Source organism: Myxine glutinosa, chromosome 3 (assembly GCF_964187855.1).
Source record: "Myxine glutinosa chromosome 3, kmMyxGlut1.1, whole genome shotgun sequence".
Classification (NCBI taxonomy): domain Eukaryota; kingdom Metazoa; phylum Chordata; class Myxini; order Myxiniformes; family Myxinidae; genus Myxine; species Myxine glutinosa.
In genome coordinates this window covers 177487789-177505567 of record NC_136263.1, presented here as the reverse complement: position 1 = coordinate 177505567, position 17779 = coordinate 177487789, and the positions used below count along the sequence as shown (strand labels likewise).

At 48.7% G+C, this 17779-nt stretch overlaps 1 protein-coding gene across 1 annotated transcript in view; it reads left to right on the top strand.

The window, feature by feature from the left end:
- Window positions 1-17779, top strand: part of LOC137423032 (rho-related BTB domain-containing protein 2-like) — a 127733-nt gene that overhangs the window by 41356 nt on the left and 68598 nt on the right. The window contains exons 3-5 of the mRNA XM_068109807.2: window positions 4699-4922; window positions 5295-5398; window positions 16623-16808. Of these exons, the coding sequence (XP_067965908.1) occupies window positions 4716-4922; window positions 5295-5398; window positions 16623-16808 (497 nt within the window). The 5' untranslated portion in view covers window positions 4699-4715. The remainder of the gene's footprint in view (window positions 1-4698; window positions 4923-5294; window positions 5399-16622; window positions 16809-17779) is intronic.

The window sequence follows — 17779 nt, the reverse complement described above, 5'->3', positions numbered from 1 at the left end:
CAGTCACATCACCAACAGCCTCCAGAGTGCAGGGGTGAAGGTATCACAATCTTCTACCATTGGCAGAAATCTTCGACAGCAGAATTACACAGGCTACATCACTACATGCAAACCTGTCATCAGCACCAAAAATAGAAAGGCCAGATTAGAATTTGCCAAGAAGTACAGAGGTGAGCCAGTAGAGTTCTGGAACAATGTTTTATGAAAATACGAGACCAAGATAAACCTTTACCAAAGCGATGGAAAGGCGAAAGTGTGGAGAACATAAAGAACTGCATATTATCCAAAGCATACTACCTCATGTCTGAAGCATGGTGGAGGTAGTGTCATGGATTTGGCTTGCATCGCTAGCTCTGTAACTGGCTCACTCATCTACAGTGCGTATCAAAAAAAAGGTAATCCGAATTCAAGGGGTTAATATGCAAAGGTTATTAATTTTGACAATTTACATGTGGTTTAATAATTAAGAGGAGATCCTCAGCTTTCCATTGATACCTTCCATGCATCATTGCTGTCACACATGACCGAGTACATGTTCATTGAAAATGACAAGTTCAAATCGCATTTTTACAAGTTTGGCTAATCGATGCAAGTCAGGATAATTGGTGCAAAATGAACGTCAGAAGTGAACTTTTCTCAGGAATGATTGGCCTTTATGCACCCACACCTTCAACATGTCCACCTCCCCTTTCAACACAAAGCTCACAGCGGCGGAGCATGCCCTGAACTGCTCGTCTCACCATAGCCGGGTCATTGTGCAAAGCATCCACTTCATGTCGAATACGGCCCTGCAATTCGTCAAGATCACGGGGAGGAGTTACGAACACCTTGTTCTTTAAATGTCCCCAAAGGAAATAATCACATGGTGCACAGTCAGGTGATCTTGGCGGCCATTCCACTGCATGGTTGAGAGCGATGACTCGATCTCCAAAGAGTTCCCTCAGTCAATCTCGGACAGCGATAAGACGATGTGCTGGGGCGCCGTCTTGGGCCCACCAGAGATATCTGAAGACACCACGAACCTGTCGCTCAAAGTTCTCTGCCAGCTGCGGTAAAACTTCATCATTGATCATCTGCAGATACCTGTTACCATTGACATTCCTTTGAAAGAAAAATGGTCTGATCACCTGACCACTTCCACAAAGTCCCAACCAAACAGTCCACTTTTGTCGATTCATTTTGGTGTCAAAATTAAATTCCGGGGGTTGTCCTGTCGGTGCATATTCAAGAACATTATGGGTATTGACCTTGCCGTCCATGGCGAAAGCAGCTTCGTCGCCGATAACGAGATACCGCAGAAAATTGACATCTGCTTCGCAACGTGCTATCAACCATCTGGCAAACACCAGCCTCCTGGCAAAATCCCCTGGCGTAAGTTGATGCCGGATGTGAATCTGATATCGATGTTGGTGGAGGTCCAGTCTTGTGATTCGGTTGAATGTTGCCAAAGGCAATCCCGTCCCATTTCGTCTTGCGCTGGTATCCCTAGGATGCTCCAACACTTGCTGCCTTACTGCTGCAATGTTAATTTCCGATCGCCCAGTGCGCCTCCTACCAGAATTCTCCTTGTTGCGGTTGAGGCTAGTGCCATGCTCTTGGTATTTTCTAACATTCGCCCAGATGGTTTTGGTTGCTGGAGGCTCCCGTTCTGGGAAACGTTCCCTGAGCGCATCACGAGTTCGCTGCAAACTTCCGGTTTGGTGAAAGGTTGTAACCACGAAGGTCTGCTGTTCAGTCTTAAGTTGGACCATCTTTTCAATGAATCAGACTGTCTCTAAACCCATACACTGTAGGCCCATCTCAAATACCCATCTTAAACAAAGGAGGATGCAACCGACGATTACCAGACCAGCTTAACAATTTTACATAATCAACTTGGCAGTCGACAAGTAATGTGTCCATTTAAAACTGTCTTGCCAAACTTGTAAAAAAAAAAATTCAAAAAAAAAATTAGCCAAACTTGTAAAAATGCGATTTGAACTTGTCATTTTCAATGAACATGTACTCGGTCATGTGTGACAGCAATGATGCATGAAAGGCATCAATGGAAAGCTGAGGACCTCCTCATAATTAGTAAACCACATGTAAATTGTCACACTAAATAATCTTTGCATATTAACCCCTTGAATTCGGATTACCTTTTTTTTGATACGCACTGTATATTGCTGATGTAACTAATGATGGCAGCAGCAGAATGAATTTGGAAGTGTACAGAAACATTTTGTCAGTCTATGTACAAAAAAATGCCTCCAAACTCATTGGGTGGTGCTTCACCATGCAGCAAGACAATGACCCGAAACATACTGCCAACGCAAGCATAGAGTTCATCACGGGGAAACGTGGAAGGTTTTAGACTGGTCAAGTCAATATCCTGATTTATATCCAATGCAACATGCATTTCACTTGCTGAAGAGGAGACTAAAGTTAGGAACCCCCCAAAACAAACAACAACTGAAAAATGGCTACAGTAAAGGTCTGGGAAAGCATCTCGAAGGAAGATACCAAGAGGTTGATGATGGAGATGGGTCACAGATGCGATTCAGTTATTGCATGCAAGGGATATGCAACAAAATAGCAACTATTGCACTATTTTAATTTATTTTAAGTTAATCTGTTCCAATACTTATGCTTACTTAAAATAGGGGACTGAACATTAAAAAGTGCTATTCTTCTACAGGGGCAAAACATGTATGCATAGAAATACCAATAAATAGAAGCTGACCATGTGTACTCTTGCCTCATCTTCATCTTTTGATCTCAAATCCAAATTTCTTGAGTATATTGGAATAACTTGACTTCATTGTTCTAATACTTATGGAGGGCACTGTATATATGTGTATACATACTCGTATATAAAGTAATCGCACCCCCTGACCTCCAGGGAGAGCATTAGCCACAGATCATGTCTCACTCAGCAAACTGCATAATCCGCAAGAAACAAACATTTGTCTACCACGCACATATTTGTTTCCACTAATGCAAACCAAGAAACCAGAAGACACCGGTGATCAGGCGGATATATAAATCAAAATGTGTGGAGCAGGACGAGCACCCCTCCCAATCCCAACGGATAAGAGATCCCGCACATGCGCAGACAATAGTGTCGCCTCCGACCTTGAAGCCTCAGCAAGGCCACTAAATAGTATTGAGATTATTATGGTGGTTATTGCTTAAACATCATTCAGAGTCATCTATCCAGATTACGAGCTTATTTGCTCTAATCAGAATGACATACCTTTCAAAAATCTAACCAATGAAGACCATAATTGTCAGTTAATTAGTTATGGCACCTCCTGACCTCAAAGGAAAGCATTTGCCACGGATCACGTCTCACTCGACAAACATCACATAATCCACAAAAAACAAACGTGTCTGCCACACACATATTTGTTTCCCCTAATGCAAACCAAAAAACCAGAAGACACCGGTGATCGGGTAGACATATAAACAAAAATGTGCAGTCTGCGCATGTGCGGGGTTTCTCATCCGTTGGGATTTGAAGGGGAGCTCTTTACGCTCCACACATTTTGATCAACTTAGAATGATTTTCCCAGGAATCCCCAAATTCCAAGAGTACAAATGTCACATATTTCAATGCATCTATTAATTAACTCACAACATTTGAGGTGGTGACTTATCTCAGGTAACCAGTTTGTAAAATAAACTTGATCAGTTACAAATGTGTGAAGGGGGTCGGCTGTGAACACGTTCAAAAGGATCTTATCCAGTGGGTGCACACAGGTTGAATCCGGCTGCCCAGTCATGTTGCAAAATGTCTTCACAGGCTTGGTATCACCGAAGTATGCAGATGAACACGAGTCCACAGATGGAGCTGTTTGACATTGCATTCTGAACTGCTTGCTGTTAAAGGACCATGCATACTGGCAACCGGTGAGGTGAAAGAACAGGTAGGCTGTCGTCTCGATTCAGCCAGTGAGGAGATGCCTGCTTTTAAGTCGCTTCTGAGACAACGGCAAGGCAGAAAATTGGATAAGTACCGACCAGTACAGTTGGTAATAATGACCAGCGTCTCAGGGTGAAGCTGGTTCTTTAATCAGGGCTTTGGAGTTGGGGAACCAGTCCCGGTTTGTATGCAGAAGACTCCCGATTCCCACTTTACTGGATGAGCCAATTTTTAAAATGATTTCTGCCACAAGAAATGCAGCACAGAGCTGTTCCTCTCAGTTCACGTTTCTCTCTCCTGCCATCTGAGGTACCTTGTGGGGAATTTATTTCATTTTCAAACTGTCAACAAGCCTTGTATCTGCTTTGAACCAGAATGGTGTATTGATAACAAGGTCACAATGGCAGTCTGGTGCCTCTCATCTCAAGATTTGTGGTCAAAGCCCAGGCATGATAATCTTTGATGCACTTATCTCGTTTTGTTGTCAATCCAAAGGCTCTTGTCAAAGCCTTACTGCAACCTTGGCTGGTTCATTATGACATTCCACAAACCAAAACAATTATTTTATCACAGTGAAAAACCTTTCCCCCCACAGCTCAAGTTATCAGGGCGGAGGCTACCTGACAATTACATGCTTTTCCTGTAATATAATACTCTGATGAAATAATGCAATTGACTTTCACCTACAGCACAATTATATTTTGATACTATTCTGTAATACTAGACTATAAATTTGAAATGATTATTATCAATCATGGTGGGATGCCTCTGCTCTTGTATGCCTCTGCTCTTAGAATATCCAGCTGACGCCATGTCGACACACCGTCCTGGCACAGTTATGGACTATGAAAGGCCCAATGTGGAGACAATCAAGTGTGTGGTGGTTGGAGACAATGCAGTTGGAAAGACCCGGCTCATATGTGCACGGGCATGTAATGCCACACTCAGCCAGTACCAGCTCTTGGCAACACATGTTCCCACAGTATGGGCGATTGATCATTACCGGGTCTGCCAGGAGGTGAGGATAAATCTTGAGGGTGTTTTCCTTTTTTTGCTTTTCCAATACTGTTTTTAAAACATGTTTTATTTCCTCAGTTTACTAATAGAGTTTCTTTTCAAGGACCTTAAATGCAAAAGGACACAATTAAGTCCACAAAGGCCAGCGCAATGATCGCCAGCCTATGATTGTTTGTCCGTGCTCTATCTTCTTTTGTTGCTGAGTGTCAAGCAAGGAAGCAGCACGTACCATTTTTAAAGTCTTTGGTATGATTCTGCTGAGATTCAACTTGCCAACCTTCCAGATTCATAGCGGACACTCTAATCTAAGCATTATCTCAATGAGTCTGGTCTGGGAAATACGTTTAATGAATGTGTTTTTTTTCTATTTCAGGTGCTGGAACGATCCCATGATGTTGTGGATGAAGTGAATGTGTCCTTGCGCCTATGGGACACCTTTGGTGATCACCACAAAGATCGGCGCTTTGCTTACGGCAGGTGATATACTCTTCTCCTGTCTCATAGCTACAATTCCATATTAACAAGGAATAACAAGAAACTTTGGTGAAGGACGAGGCTATTCAGCTCAGCATACCTGTGCTACACCAACCCCAGAAATTATCACCCAACAACACTCAATCTTCCTACAGGCCCTGCCAATATCCCTGTACTTCTCTATCTGCAATACTTCTAGGTGCCCATCTAATTCAAAATTAAATGTAGATACTCTTTCTCCTTACCGGTGTGTACCCCGGTTTAGAATAGGTACACCGTATCCCTGCGTGTCGTAAGAGGCGACTCAAAGGGTTGGCGTCAGGAAGGGCATCCGGCCATAAAAAACATTGCCTCAAAAATAGAACCATGACAATTTGGAGAAGATTGTCATGGGGACCGCAAGGCTGACCCCCGCTCTTGCACGAAAAATGGCCTTAAAATGCCTGTTGTTGTTGTTGTTGTTATACTCTTTCTCCTGCTACTACTTTTCTTGGGAGACAATTCAATGCATTACCTACTCTCTGACTGAAAGACTTCTTCCTTATTTTTGTCCTAACTCTCATCTTCTTCATTCCAGTCTATGGCCCCTGGTCCTATGACTTTCCATTCTGCATAAAAAAACTCCTCTGCACATATCTTGTCGATAACCTTTATTATCTTAAACATCTCAATCAAATCCCCTCATAATCACCTCCTTTTTACTGTGTAAAGTCATGTCTCCTTCACCTGATCCCCATAGCTGAGTCAGGGTAGCCCCAAAATCAATATAGTAATCTTATGCTGAACCCTTTCTATGGGAGTTCTATCCTTCATGAGATGTGGTGACCAAAACTTAACACAATGTTCTAGATGAGGCCTCATTTAATTCCTGTACAGTGTTAACATTACCTCTTTTGATTTATAATTTATCCCCCGAGCTGCAAATGCAACCTAAAACCCTGATAGTGAAGGAACTGCGCTCCAACGCGAGTCAAAAGAATTGACGCGACCAAAGACGGAATTCGTCCGAGTTGCTTTATTGAAACAAAACAGCTCAGGTATTCTGACAAGCCCGTTTTTCGGGCAACAATATATATACACATTTATGTCGGGAAGTTTGCCCGGCAAAAGCTATACCGGGCATGCCCGGGTATCAAGGGCGAGCCTTTGAAAGGCGAGTCTGGACCTGCCCGGGCGTGTTTGGCTGCGGCCTGGCAAGTCGAGGCTGGGCGTGCCCGGGCGCTCTGGGCGAGCACTGGAAAGGCGATAGCGGGCATGCCCGGACGCTCTGGGCGAGCCCTGGAAAGGCGATAGCGGGCATGCCCGGACGCTCTGGGCGTGCCCTGGAAAGGCGATAGCGGGCATGCCCGGACGCTCTGGGCGAGCCCTGGAAAGGCGATAGCGGGCATGCCCGGATGCTCTGGGCGAGCCCTGGAAAGGCGAGAGCGGGCATGCCCGGGAAAGACGAGACCGGGCGTGCCCGGGAGGTTCGGGCGTGCCCGGGAACAGTGAGTCCGGGCATGCCCGGGAGAGGCGCGTCTGGCCGTGTTCTGGCCGGTGCAAGGCGATTATGTACATCCAGCGGTAACCGCTACACACGCCCCTCCAGAATCGACCTGCACCGGCAGGGTCAATTTAAGGGGGGTCCGGATGACCCGGCCGAAGCGACCCCTGGAGGGTCGTGGGGAGGGGTCTGACGTGGTGGTGGGTGGTCGAGCGGGGGGAACTGTGGACGGGGGGCGGCCTCGCCATGGAGGAAGGGCCAACCGTGGTGGTCGGTCGACGTCCATGTGCACCGGTTTGAGGCGGTCCACAGAAATCCGGTCCGGCCGGCCGCCGAAGTCGACGATGAAAGACTTGTCGCCCCGTCGCAGGACCCGGAAGGGCCCGTCGTATGGTGGCCGGAGTGGCCCCCGGTGCGTGTCATGACGCACAAAGACGTACTCCGCTGTGCGAAGCGCCGGGGGGACGTAGGACTGGGGGCCACCGTGGCGGGACGTCGGCACGGGGGCAAATCGTCGGGCGGCCTCCTGGAGGTCCGAGCGCTGGCGAGCGGCGGACCAGGGACTGGTAGCGTCAGGCACGAATTCGCCCGGGACGCGGAGTGGCTGGCCGTAGACGAGCTCGGCGGCGGACGCCTGGAGGTCTTCCTTGGGGGCCGTGCGAAGGCCCAAAAGGACCCACGGCAGCCGGTCGGCCCAACCGTCGTCCTGAAGGCCGGCCATGAGTGCGGCCTTCATGGAGCGGTGAAACCGCTCGCACAACCCATTGGCTTGGGGGTGGTAGGCCGTGGTGCGGTGCAGCGTGACCCCCAACGAACGGGCGACCGCGCCCCAAAGCTCAGACGTGAACTGTGGGCCGCGGTCGGATGAGATGTCCGCTGGTGCGCCGAAGCGCGCGACCCAGGTGGCGATGAACGCCTGCGCCACGTCGGCGGTGGTGGTGGAGGTGAGGGGCACGGCCTCCGGCCACCTGGTGGTCCTGTCCACCATGGTGAGCAGGTGGGTGAACCCCCGCGAGGGGGGCAGGGGACCCACCAGGTCCACGTGGACGTGGTCGAAACGCCGTTCAGGCACGGCGAAAGGTGCCAGCGGGGCCTGGGTGTGGCGGTGGACCTTGGCTCGCTGGCAGGCCGTGCAGGCGTTGGCCCAGTCGCGGATGTTTCGTCGAAGGCCGTGCCAGACGAAACGCGCCGACACCAGCTTCTGAGAAGCTTTCCGGCCCGGGTGAGAAAGGCCGTGGATGGAGGCGAAGATGCGGCGCTGCCAGGAAACGGGCACGATGGGGCGAGGCTGGCCCTGGGAGACGTCGCAGAGCAGGACGGTGCCCGCGAAGGGGATGTCGGCCAGGCAGAGGCCCGTGTCCGCCACGCGGAGTGCCTGCACCGAGGCGTCGGTGGTCTGGTCGGCCGCCATGAGCGTGAAGTCCACGCCGAGGTGGACCGCGTTCGCGCTGGCCCGCGAAAGGCAGTCGGCCACGGCGTTGTCTTTGCCGGCGACGTGCTGGATGTCCGTGGCGAACTCCGACACGGCGGAGAGGTGGCGCTGCTGGCGGGCCGACCACGGCTCCGTGACCTTAGCCATTGCGTAGACCAACGGCTTGTGGTCGACGAAAGCCGTGAACGGGCGGCCCTCCAGGAGGTGTCGGAAATGGCGAACGGCCAGGAATAGCCCGAGCAGCTCAAGGTCGAACGTGCTGTAGTTTAACTCGTTCGGCCGGAGTTGCCGGCTGAAAAAAGCGAGTGGCTGCCAAACCCCGTCCACCCATTGCTCATGGACGGCGCCCACCGCGTAGTTGGAGGTGTCCGTAGTGAGGGCGATGGGCGCGTTGAGCACTGGGTGAGCCAGCAGCGTTGCGTCGGCGAGGGCCCGTTTGGCACTGGCGAAGGCCGCGTCCATGGCCGCGGACCAAACAATGTCATGCTTGGCCGGCTTGCCCCGGAGGGCCTCGTAAAGGGGCCGCATGAGCTGAGCAGCGCGGGGCACGAATCGGTGATAAAAATTCACCATGCCGAGGAACTCTTGTAGGGCCTTGATGGAACGGGGACGCGGGAACGTGGTGATGGCCTCGACCTTGGTCGGCAGCGGCACGGCCCCGGTCTTGGTGATGCGGTGGCCCAAAAAGTCAACGGTCGTCGCGCCGAAGTGGCATTTGACCGGGTTGACAATTAAGCCGTGCTCGCTGAGGCGACCGAACAGTGTTCGGAGGTGGAGGAGGTGCTCGGCGCAGGACGTGCTGGCGACGAGGATGTCGTCCAGATAGACGAAAAGAAACGGCAGGTCGCGCAGCACGCCGTCCATCAAGCGCTGGAACGCATGGGCCGCGTTCTTGAGGCCAAACGGCATCCGCAAAAATTCGAACAGGCCGAACGGAGTGATGACGGCCGTCTTCGGGACGTCGGCCGCCCGGACAGGTACCTGGTGGTAGCCCCGTATCAGGTCAATTTTCGAAAAGATGACCCGTCCCGCCAAACGGGCGGAAAAGTCCTGAATATGCGGGATCGGGTACCTGTCGGGGGTGGTAGCATCATTGAGACGGCGGTAGTCGCCACACGGGCGCCATCCACCCCCCGGCTTTGGCACAATGTGCAGTGGCGAGGCCCACGCGCTATCGGAGCGCCGCACGATGCCGAGGTGCTCCAACGCGTCGAATTCAGCCTTTGCCACGGCGAGCTTGGCTGGGTCGAGGCGGCGGGCCCTGGCGTAGACCAGCGGGCCCGTAGTGGGTATGTGGTGCTCGATCCCGTGCCGCACCGCGACGGCCGAAAACGTCGGCCGCGTGAGGGCCGGGAATTCCACGAGCAGGCGAGCGAACTCGTTCGTTGCCGGGAGGGGGCACGCCAGTTCGGTCGGCGCGGAGCTGCTCATTGTGCACGCCAGGGAGCTGAAGGTCTCGGCGTGGACAAGGCGACGTCGTTTGACGTCGACCAGCAGCCCGTGCGCGCAGAGGAAGTCGGCGCCCAGCAAAGCCACGGGGACGCTGGCGGTAACAAAAGTCCATTGAAAGCGCTGGCTGCCGAAGCAGAGGGTGACGACGCGTGGGCCGAAAGTGCGTATGGCCGAGCCATTAGCAGCGACCAAAGAGGGGCCGCAAACTGCGTCCAGCCTGTCCTGCTCGGAGGCGGGTATGACGCTCAGTTGGGCGCCGGTGTCGCACAGGAAACGCCGTCCAGACGCTTTGTCCCGAATAAACAGCAAGTTGCCCGAGTGGCCGGCGCTCATGGCTGGGAATGAACGCCGGCCCGGCCGTTTCCCGACCTGCCGAAAGTGCACGGGGGCCGGCACGTCCGAGCCTTGTGTCCGAACCTGGCGTGGTAATAACACCATGCCCGGTCAGGTGGAGGCCCCGGCCATCGTGTCGGAAGCGGGCGGTGCGGCGTGGCGGCCGCCAGTTGCACCGGCAGTTCGGCCTCCAACCGCGCAGGGCGCTCGGGCGTCGTGGGCGTCGCCTCGGACGGCGGCGGGCTCCAGGTAACCGCGCCGATGTGCTGGCCCGCCGAGGAGATCTTATCGGCTTCCCTGGCGAGGGCGCGGGAATCCGTGATCAACATGCCAGCCAGGGCGAGGCGTACCGGGTTAGGCAGCTGACGGAGGAACAGCTCCCGGAACAGGAATGCCGGAGAGTGCTCGCCGAGCAACGAGAGCATATAGTCCATGCGCTCGGACGGGCGCGTGTCGCCGAGCTCGGGCAGGTCAAGCAGGCGCCGTGCGCGTGCTGCCGGTGAGAGGGCGAAAGCGCCGAGGAGGAGCGTCTTCAGCGCGTCGTATTTGTCAGCAGCCGGCGGGTGCTGGAGGAGGCTCAAGGCGTGGGCCGCGGTGGTGGAACCGAGCGCCGCCACAACATGGTGGAAGCGGGTGTCGTCCACGGTGATGCCTCGCAGGGCGAACTGGGAGTCCGCCTGGGCGAACCAAACAGCCGCGTGAGTCTCCCAGAAGGTAGGCAGTTTAAGCGTCACTGCCGTATCCATGTCGGTAGGTCACCAATGAAGGAACTGCGCTCCAACGCGAGTCGAAAGAATTGACGCGACCAAAGACGGAATTCGTCCGAGTTGCTTTATTGAAACAAAACAGCTCAGGTATTCTGACAAGCCCGTTTTTCGGGCAACAATATATATACACATTTATGTCGGGAAGTTTGCCCGGCAAAAGCTATACCGGGCATGCCCGGGTATCAAGGGCGAGCCTTGGAAAGGCGAGTCTGGACCTGCCCGGGCGTGTTTGGCTGCGGCCTGGCAAGTCGAGGCTGGGCGTGCCCGGGCGCTCTGGGCGAGCACTGGAAAGGCGATAGCGGGCATGCCCGGACGCTCTGGGCGAGCCCTGGAAAGGCGATAGCGGGCATGCCCGGACGCTCTGGGCGTGCCCTGGAAAGGCGATAGCGGGCATGCCCGGACGCTCTGGGCGAGCCCTGGAAAGGCGATAGCGGGCATGCCCGGACGCTCTGTGCGAGCCCTGGAAAGGCGATAGCGGGCATGCCCGGACGCTCTGGGCGAGCCCTGGAAAGGCGAGAGCGGGCATGCCCGGGAAAGACGAGACCGGGCGTGCCCGGGAGGTTCGGGCGTGCCCGGGAACAGTGAGTCCGGGCATGCCCGGGAGAGGCGCGTCTGGCCGTGTTCTGGCCGGTGCAAGGCGATTATGTACATCCAGCGGTAACCGCTACAATAGCTTTACCAATATCCATATCTGCCTGGTACTGTAACCATTACTTTCAGGCCGTGAGGTTCATAGGGCAGTTTCATTGGCTAAGGAGGGAGTACAATCTTGGATGGGTCGCCACTCTGACACATGATACTCGAATAGCTTATTTTGCCAACCTCGGAAGGATGACAGGCTCAGTCAACCCACTTGGTGTTATTTCAAGGGCAGGTCAGGGGCTCAAACTCAAGACCTTAAGATCTTAAGCCAGCCACTTTAACCATTAAGGCAACACAAGGCTTGCCTGGCATTGTACTGTTTGCTTAATATATTATCTATTACCACTGTACTGTAATTATATTACGACGCCCATATCCTTCTCCTACGTGGGACCCTCCAAGACTGCCCCTGAATTTATGTTGTCCCTACCGGTACTTTCCTTATTCTTTCCCATCCCCAGCACCTTACATTTCTTTATGTTAAACTGCATCTTCCAATCTTTTGCCCAATCTAAGAAAGTATCTAAACTTTCCTGAACCTGGTCACCCCCTTATCTGCTACCTACCTTACCTCCAACCTTTGTGTCATCTGCAAATTTAGAAAGTCAACTCTTAACCCCATTGTCCAAAGCATTGATGCAAATAATAACAATAATAATAATAATGGTTGCAGTACTGATCATTGAGGCACGACATGAATTACATCCTCAAAGCCAGACATGCTGTTACTGACAGTCACTCTTTGCTTCCTGTCACTAAGCCAGCTTCCAATCCAGTTAGTTACCCGACTATCCACTCCGCAAGATCTTACCTTCGCGAACAACCTCCTGTGTGGTACCTTAGCAAATGCCTTCTGAAAGTGTATATACACTACATCCACTGAACTTCCCTCATCCACCTAGTCAAAAAACTACAAATTTATTTAACATGACCTCCCTTTAGTAAATCCAGACTGATTACCTTTAAGTAATTTGAAACTATTCAAAGGGTTCCCTATCAGATACTTCATTCGTCTCCAACACCTTCCCCACAACTGAAGTCAAGCTAACAGGTCTGTATTTTCCCAATTATTCTTCAGAACTCTTCTTAAATAATGGTGTTACATCTGCTACTATTCAATCCTCAGGTACCTCTCCTGGCTCCAACGAGCTGTTAAACATATCCGCTAACACCACACTCATTTGCTCTGCCACATCTCTCAATAATCTTAGATGCATATTATCTTGCCCTGGAGTTCTATCTTTTCTTAGCCTGCTTCATACTGAGCAAGCAAGCTTCCTTACTTCCTCCACTTCTACCTGGATGTATTATAGTTTCTGGATTATATTTGATGTAACAGGAATGTTATATTTAAAGCCTCGAGTATATTGTTGCTTACTTATTGATCGTCACATCTTGTGCACAGTTCATGTTGAAACATGCATGGAAAAGATTGGTAACCCCATGCTTCCCTCCCCCACCTAAAACAAAACCATTGTATTTGTGTTCTTGCGTATTGTCCTGTGCGTGCTGATAAAGACCGGTCTCGGACATATTTCCAATCGAGTTTCCACTCCGAGGCGTTCAGTCAAAAATATAGCGCAGAATACGGATGTGGGGGAGGGTGAAGAGCTTAATTCATGGGTCCCACCAGACGTCTTCGAACCTGCGATGATTAATTCAAGCTGACACATGATTTAAAATGTACAAAAAAAACGGCTTTATTGAAGAAATGCCGGTAACAAAATAACACACGGCAAAACTAAGATTCCTAAATCGGACGTCCCCATACAGACTCGTATACCACACAAAGGGTAAAAATAACTGGTGAAAATTAATGTGTGTGTGTTTTTAGGTACTTAGCTCTGAGCGTCTCCTGAACCCCCTTGGGAATTGTCAAAACCCCCGCGTCAGGCGTCTGTGCACACTTCGCTCACGGGAAATGCAGGTCTCGGTCCGCAGTTCGCTCCTCCTTACGATCACGATGATTATGTCGGAACAGGACCGTTCTCCACCAACCCCCTCAGCCATGTGCTCGTAAACCTCGACCGTTCGTTGAGACTGTCCCACCGCAAGGGCGTGTCCCAGTGCAAGAGCTTATCGGCGCCCGTTCACTTTCAGATCCAGAAGCCGAGAGAGAAAATGTCAGCCCTCCAACTCCTTTGTACTCAAGGCTCTGACGTCATCCGACGCCGCCCGTGCCTGCTCCTATCAGCAGTCCCTATCCTCGTTGCTCGACAAATCCTACCAATCACTGATCTCCAGGGCGTGGCCTCCCGGACCTGCCTGCTTGATGTTATCACACATCGGTGGTATCGTTGTTGGTGCTCAAAGTCCTGTTTCCGGTTAGATTTTATTTAGTGTCTTTCAATGCGCTATTGCCTGGCTTTGTGTGTGTGCTGCATTGTCATAATGAACAGAGGGGAAATAACAGAGGCAATTACATACAGGGGAGTAATTACCCTTAATCCTCAACGAATTAACATAACCCCACTCCTCGTCATGGGGACAAAGATACTCTCTTACACGACATCCGGTCGAAACGGATCCTTACTTACATCTGTCTAAACGGTACATGGGGGTTCTTCTTCTTCATCGTGGCATACGGAGCATGGTAATCTATACACTTCTACCTGGCTCTAAGGTAATCATTGTCTACCCCCCACAAAGTAACAGTATACTGCCATGTCGGTGTACTTACTATTGTGATTGGGCATGCATAGGCCAAATATAATGATCATTTTCCACATCCCTTTTATATTTATGAACCCTCCCAAATCCATAATTAGCAAGCCACACCCTGAACGGCTGTTCTATCAGGGCCAAGGGGCATGAGTGATTTACTTACACTTGCACCGGGGAGATTTACTTGCACCGGGGAGTATGAAGAGCTGGATATGCACTAGGTTGGTAGGAGAGCGTTGGTTGGCACAACTAGGCTTAAGAGAGTGCCAAAGACGATACGAGTAAAATATATCAGGAAGAGGCCTGCAGGTTGGCGGAGTTGAGACAGAGGGCGCACACATCAGAACATCCTCAAAACGGAGAACGCACCTGGGGCTCGATACAAAAGAGGGCCAGAGTGTCTCGGGAGAGCATCCTTGCCACTGAAAAAGGTCTTGCATTTGCTTGATTTGTCTTGCTTTGGGCCGAAGCATCTCACCTGTGCCATCTGACTGACAGTGCCATAACAAACACAGCATGCTCTTTCCTCTTTCTTTCTCTCATTATTAAGTTGCCTGCTTGCAGGTTCCTTTATTCTTTTATTACCCCGTCACACATGCTGCTGGAGATGGGTTGGGCAGTCACTTCTGTGTATGTGTGTGTGTGTGTGTGTGTGTGTGTGTGTGTGTGTGTGTGTGTGTGTGTGTGTGTGTGTGTGTGTGTGTGTGTGTGTTGTGTGTGCATAGGTGTGTGTGCCTCTGTGTCTGTCCAGGCTGTAATTTTTTCACCATTTGAGCCTTTATCATCAAATTTTCAACAAATATTTATTATGATAAAATGGAGAAGTCAAATTAATAATTTTGTCAAAAGGGCAAAGGTCAGCATAAACTAAAATCAACAAATTTTCATCGAATTGACCGGAAATTTTAATAATTTGCATATTGGGTCACTGAATTGTTTCACTTATCAAAAGCTAGAAGCTGACTGTGTTTTTAGATCAAAAGGTCAAAGGTCATGGTTGCATAAAATTGTCAATTTTCATCCAATTGACTTGAAATTTGAGAGGGGTTGCATATTGGGTCACTGAAGCATATTGCTTTTGATGTCAAGAGGTCAAGGTCACTTAAAATTATCAATCTTTTTTTTTTAGGCTGTTTTGTCATGCTTCACATACGGAAGAAGTCCGAATACAAAGCAGATGCGGATGACCTATCCCTCAATGGTGAAGAATCACTTAAAAAGTCTCTGATTCAGATCTGGGTCCGGATCTTCACCAATATCTCATCATTTCATCCTTGTCACATATCCAATCTCCCCACCATTTCATCAGAATACGTCCAGAACTTTTTGAGATATCCTGTTCACAAACAGACAAACAGACAGACAAAAAACAAGAAGATGTCAGGCGGCAGCCTGACAGGTATGACGAAAATCGAGAAAATCAATAATCGATTGATTAATTGTTTAATTTAAATAAATAAATAATGGTTTAAAAATAATTAATTTCTTAATTAATTGGATAATGGCATACCGACTTAAACCACCACTGTTTCATCTGAATCTGTAACTTTAAAAAAATCAATCAATTAATTGATGAATCGACAAATTAAATAATTAATTGATTAATTGGTTAATCAATGAATCAAAATCAAACTTAATTAATTGAATAATTAAAATAAATCAATAATGGTTGTAAAATAATTAATTTCTTAATCAATTGGATAATTGCATACTTAAACCACCACTGTTTCATCTGAGTCTGTAACTTTTTGAAAATTAATTAATAGCAAAATTAAATAATTCATTGATTAATTGAATCATCAAAAAACCCTTTACAGCCAAATCACTTCGTCACTGTAGTGTCCAATTATCAGCTTCCGAACTCAAAAGGTGCCTGAGATATTTGCCCAGGTGAGAAAGAAAATAAATAAGTACTTAATTAATCGATAATAATTAAATAACTAATCAATTAATTGATTAATCAAAAACCAAAAAAATACGGGTTTTGCCAAAGAAAAGAACTTGTTCACTCTTGTGCCAAAATGTCAGCTGCCTAGCTCAAAGGATGGCTGAGATATCGCCCAGACAAACTGGAGAACCTTGACCTTTGACCTATATAGTTAAAAACATTTACAGCGTCACTTTTGTCCTTCAGAATCCTCTGATAAAGTTTGACAAAAATAGCTGAAAGCGTTCACGAGTTAACGCACTCACAGACAAATAAACAAACATCCAAACAAATGAGACAGACCAAGGTGTGATGAAAATTTTCAATTTTTGTCATAACAGACAGGCAAGCAAGCAAACAGACACAGGTGAAAACATAACCTCCATCTACCTTCGGTGGTGGAGGTAACGAGCTCTGAGCAGACAAATAATTTTTGATACAACATAAAAATTGTATCTTGTTTCTGAACATGGAGCATTAAGATCGATTTATTTTTCATTCATTGTATTCATTCATTTATTCAACAGATCAGATGTTGTGGTGGTCTGTTTTGCAATCGCCAACCCTAACTCTTTGCATCATGTAAAGACGAAGTGGCTGCCAGAGACCAAACACTTCTGCCCGAGGACACCTGTGTTGCTGGTTGGTTGCCAAGCTGATCTGCGCTTTGCTGACCTGGAAGCAGTTAACAGAGCTCGACGTCCCCTTGGCAGGTGGGGTTATTGCCCTCATATTATTATTTTTGTTTTGAAATTTGAATGAAGAGAAATATTTTGAGATAATACCTATTTTGCAAATACCCTCCTCCCCCCTTCCTCGTTCGTGTAGTGGCAGATGAGATTTTGCAATTGCTTGTGTGTGTGTGTGTGTGTGTGTGTGTGTGTGTGTGTGTGTGTGTGTGTGTGTGTGTGTGTGTGTGCGTGCGTGTATGTGAATAAAAGAGAGAGATAGAATTGTGAGGAACAGAAATGAAAAAACGAGATGTGTGTGATGATTGACACTTCTTTTGGTGAGGCTTCTCCCGCTGATTTGTCATTATCTTTTGGTGGAAAATCCACTCTACTGTTTCTCATATATTTATATGTTTATTCTTTGTTGATGTGATTTTAATGTGTTTGTTAAACTACATTTATATGATATTTTATGTTTGTTCAACTACATTTCAAAGCATGAAAACCACAAACAATATAATTAATTGTACAGTAACGGCTAGATGTTACAAGTTAAAAGAAACGAAAGAATTAATTACATGTAAAACCTCAAATATAGTTTACCTATTGATCTGTAGCAAATGTGCGATGCAATATGTTGGTGCATTGATGGGTTGACTGACTGCCTGGACGCAACTGAGGTTGTGGATCTACTGATGTACCATCTATTGATGTGGATCCATGATCGAGGTTGTGGATCCGCCGTTTGGAGAGCTCCTGGGCTGAAAGGATCGAAACCTCGAGGAAGAACGGTGCCCAGCTGATGATCCGTGCAGTCGGGAAACTAGTCAGTTGCTTACGGGTTAAGGTTCTTGCTTTAGGTGGAGAAACTATGTTTGAGATTTGCAATTTAAATAAAGTTGAATATGGGATGATGTGAAATTAACATCATTTACAGCAATCCTTTACATTATTTATATTTAAGTTTAGGAACAACCGATACTGTACAATTAATTAAGTGTGTGTGTGTGTGT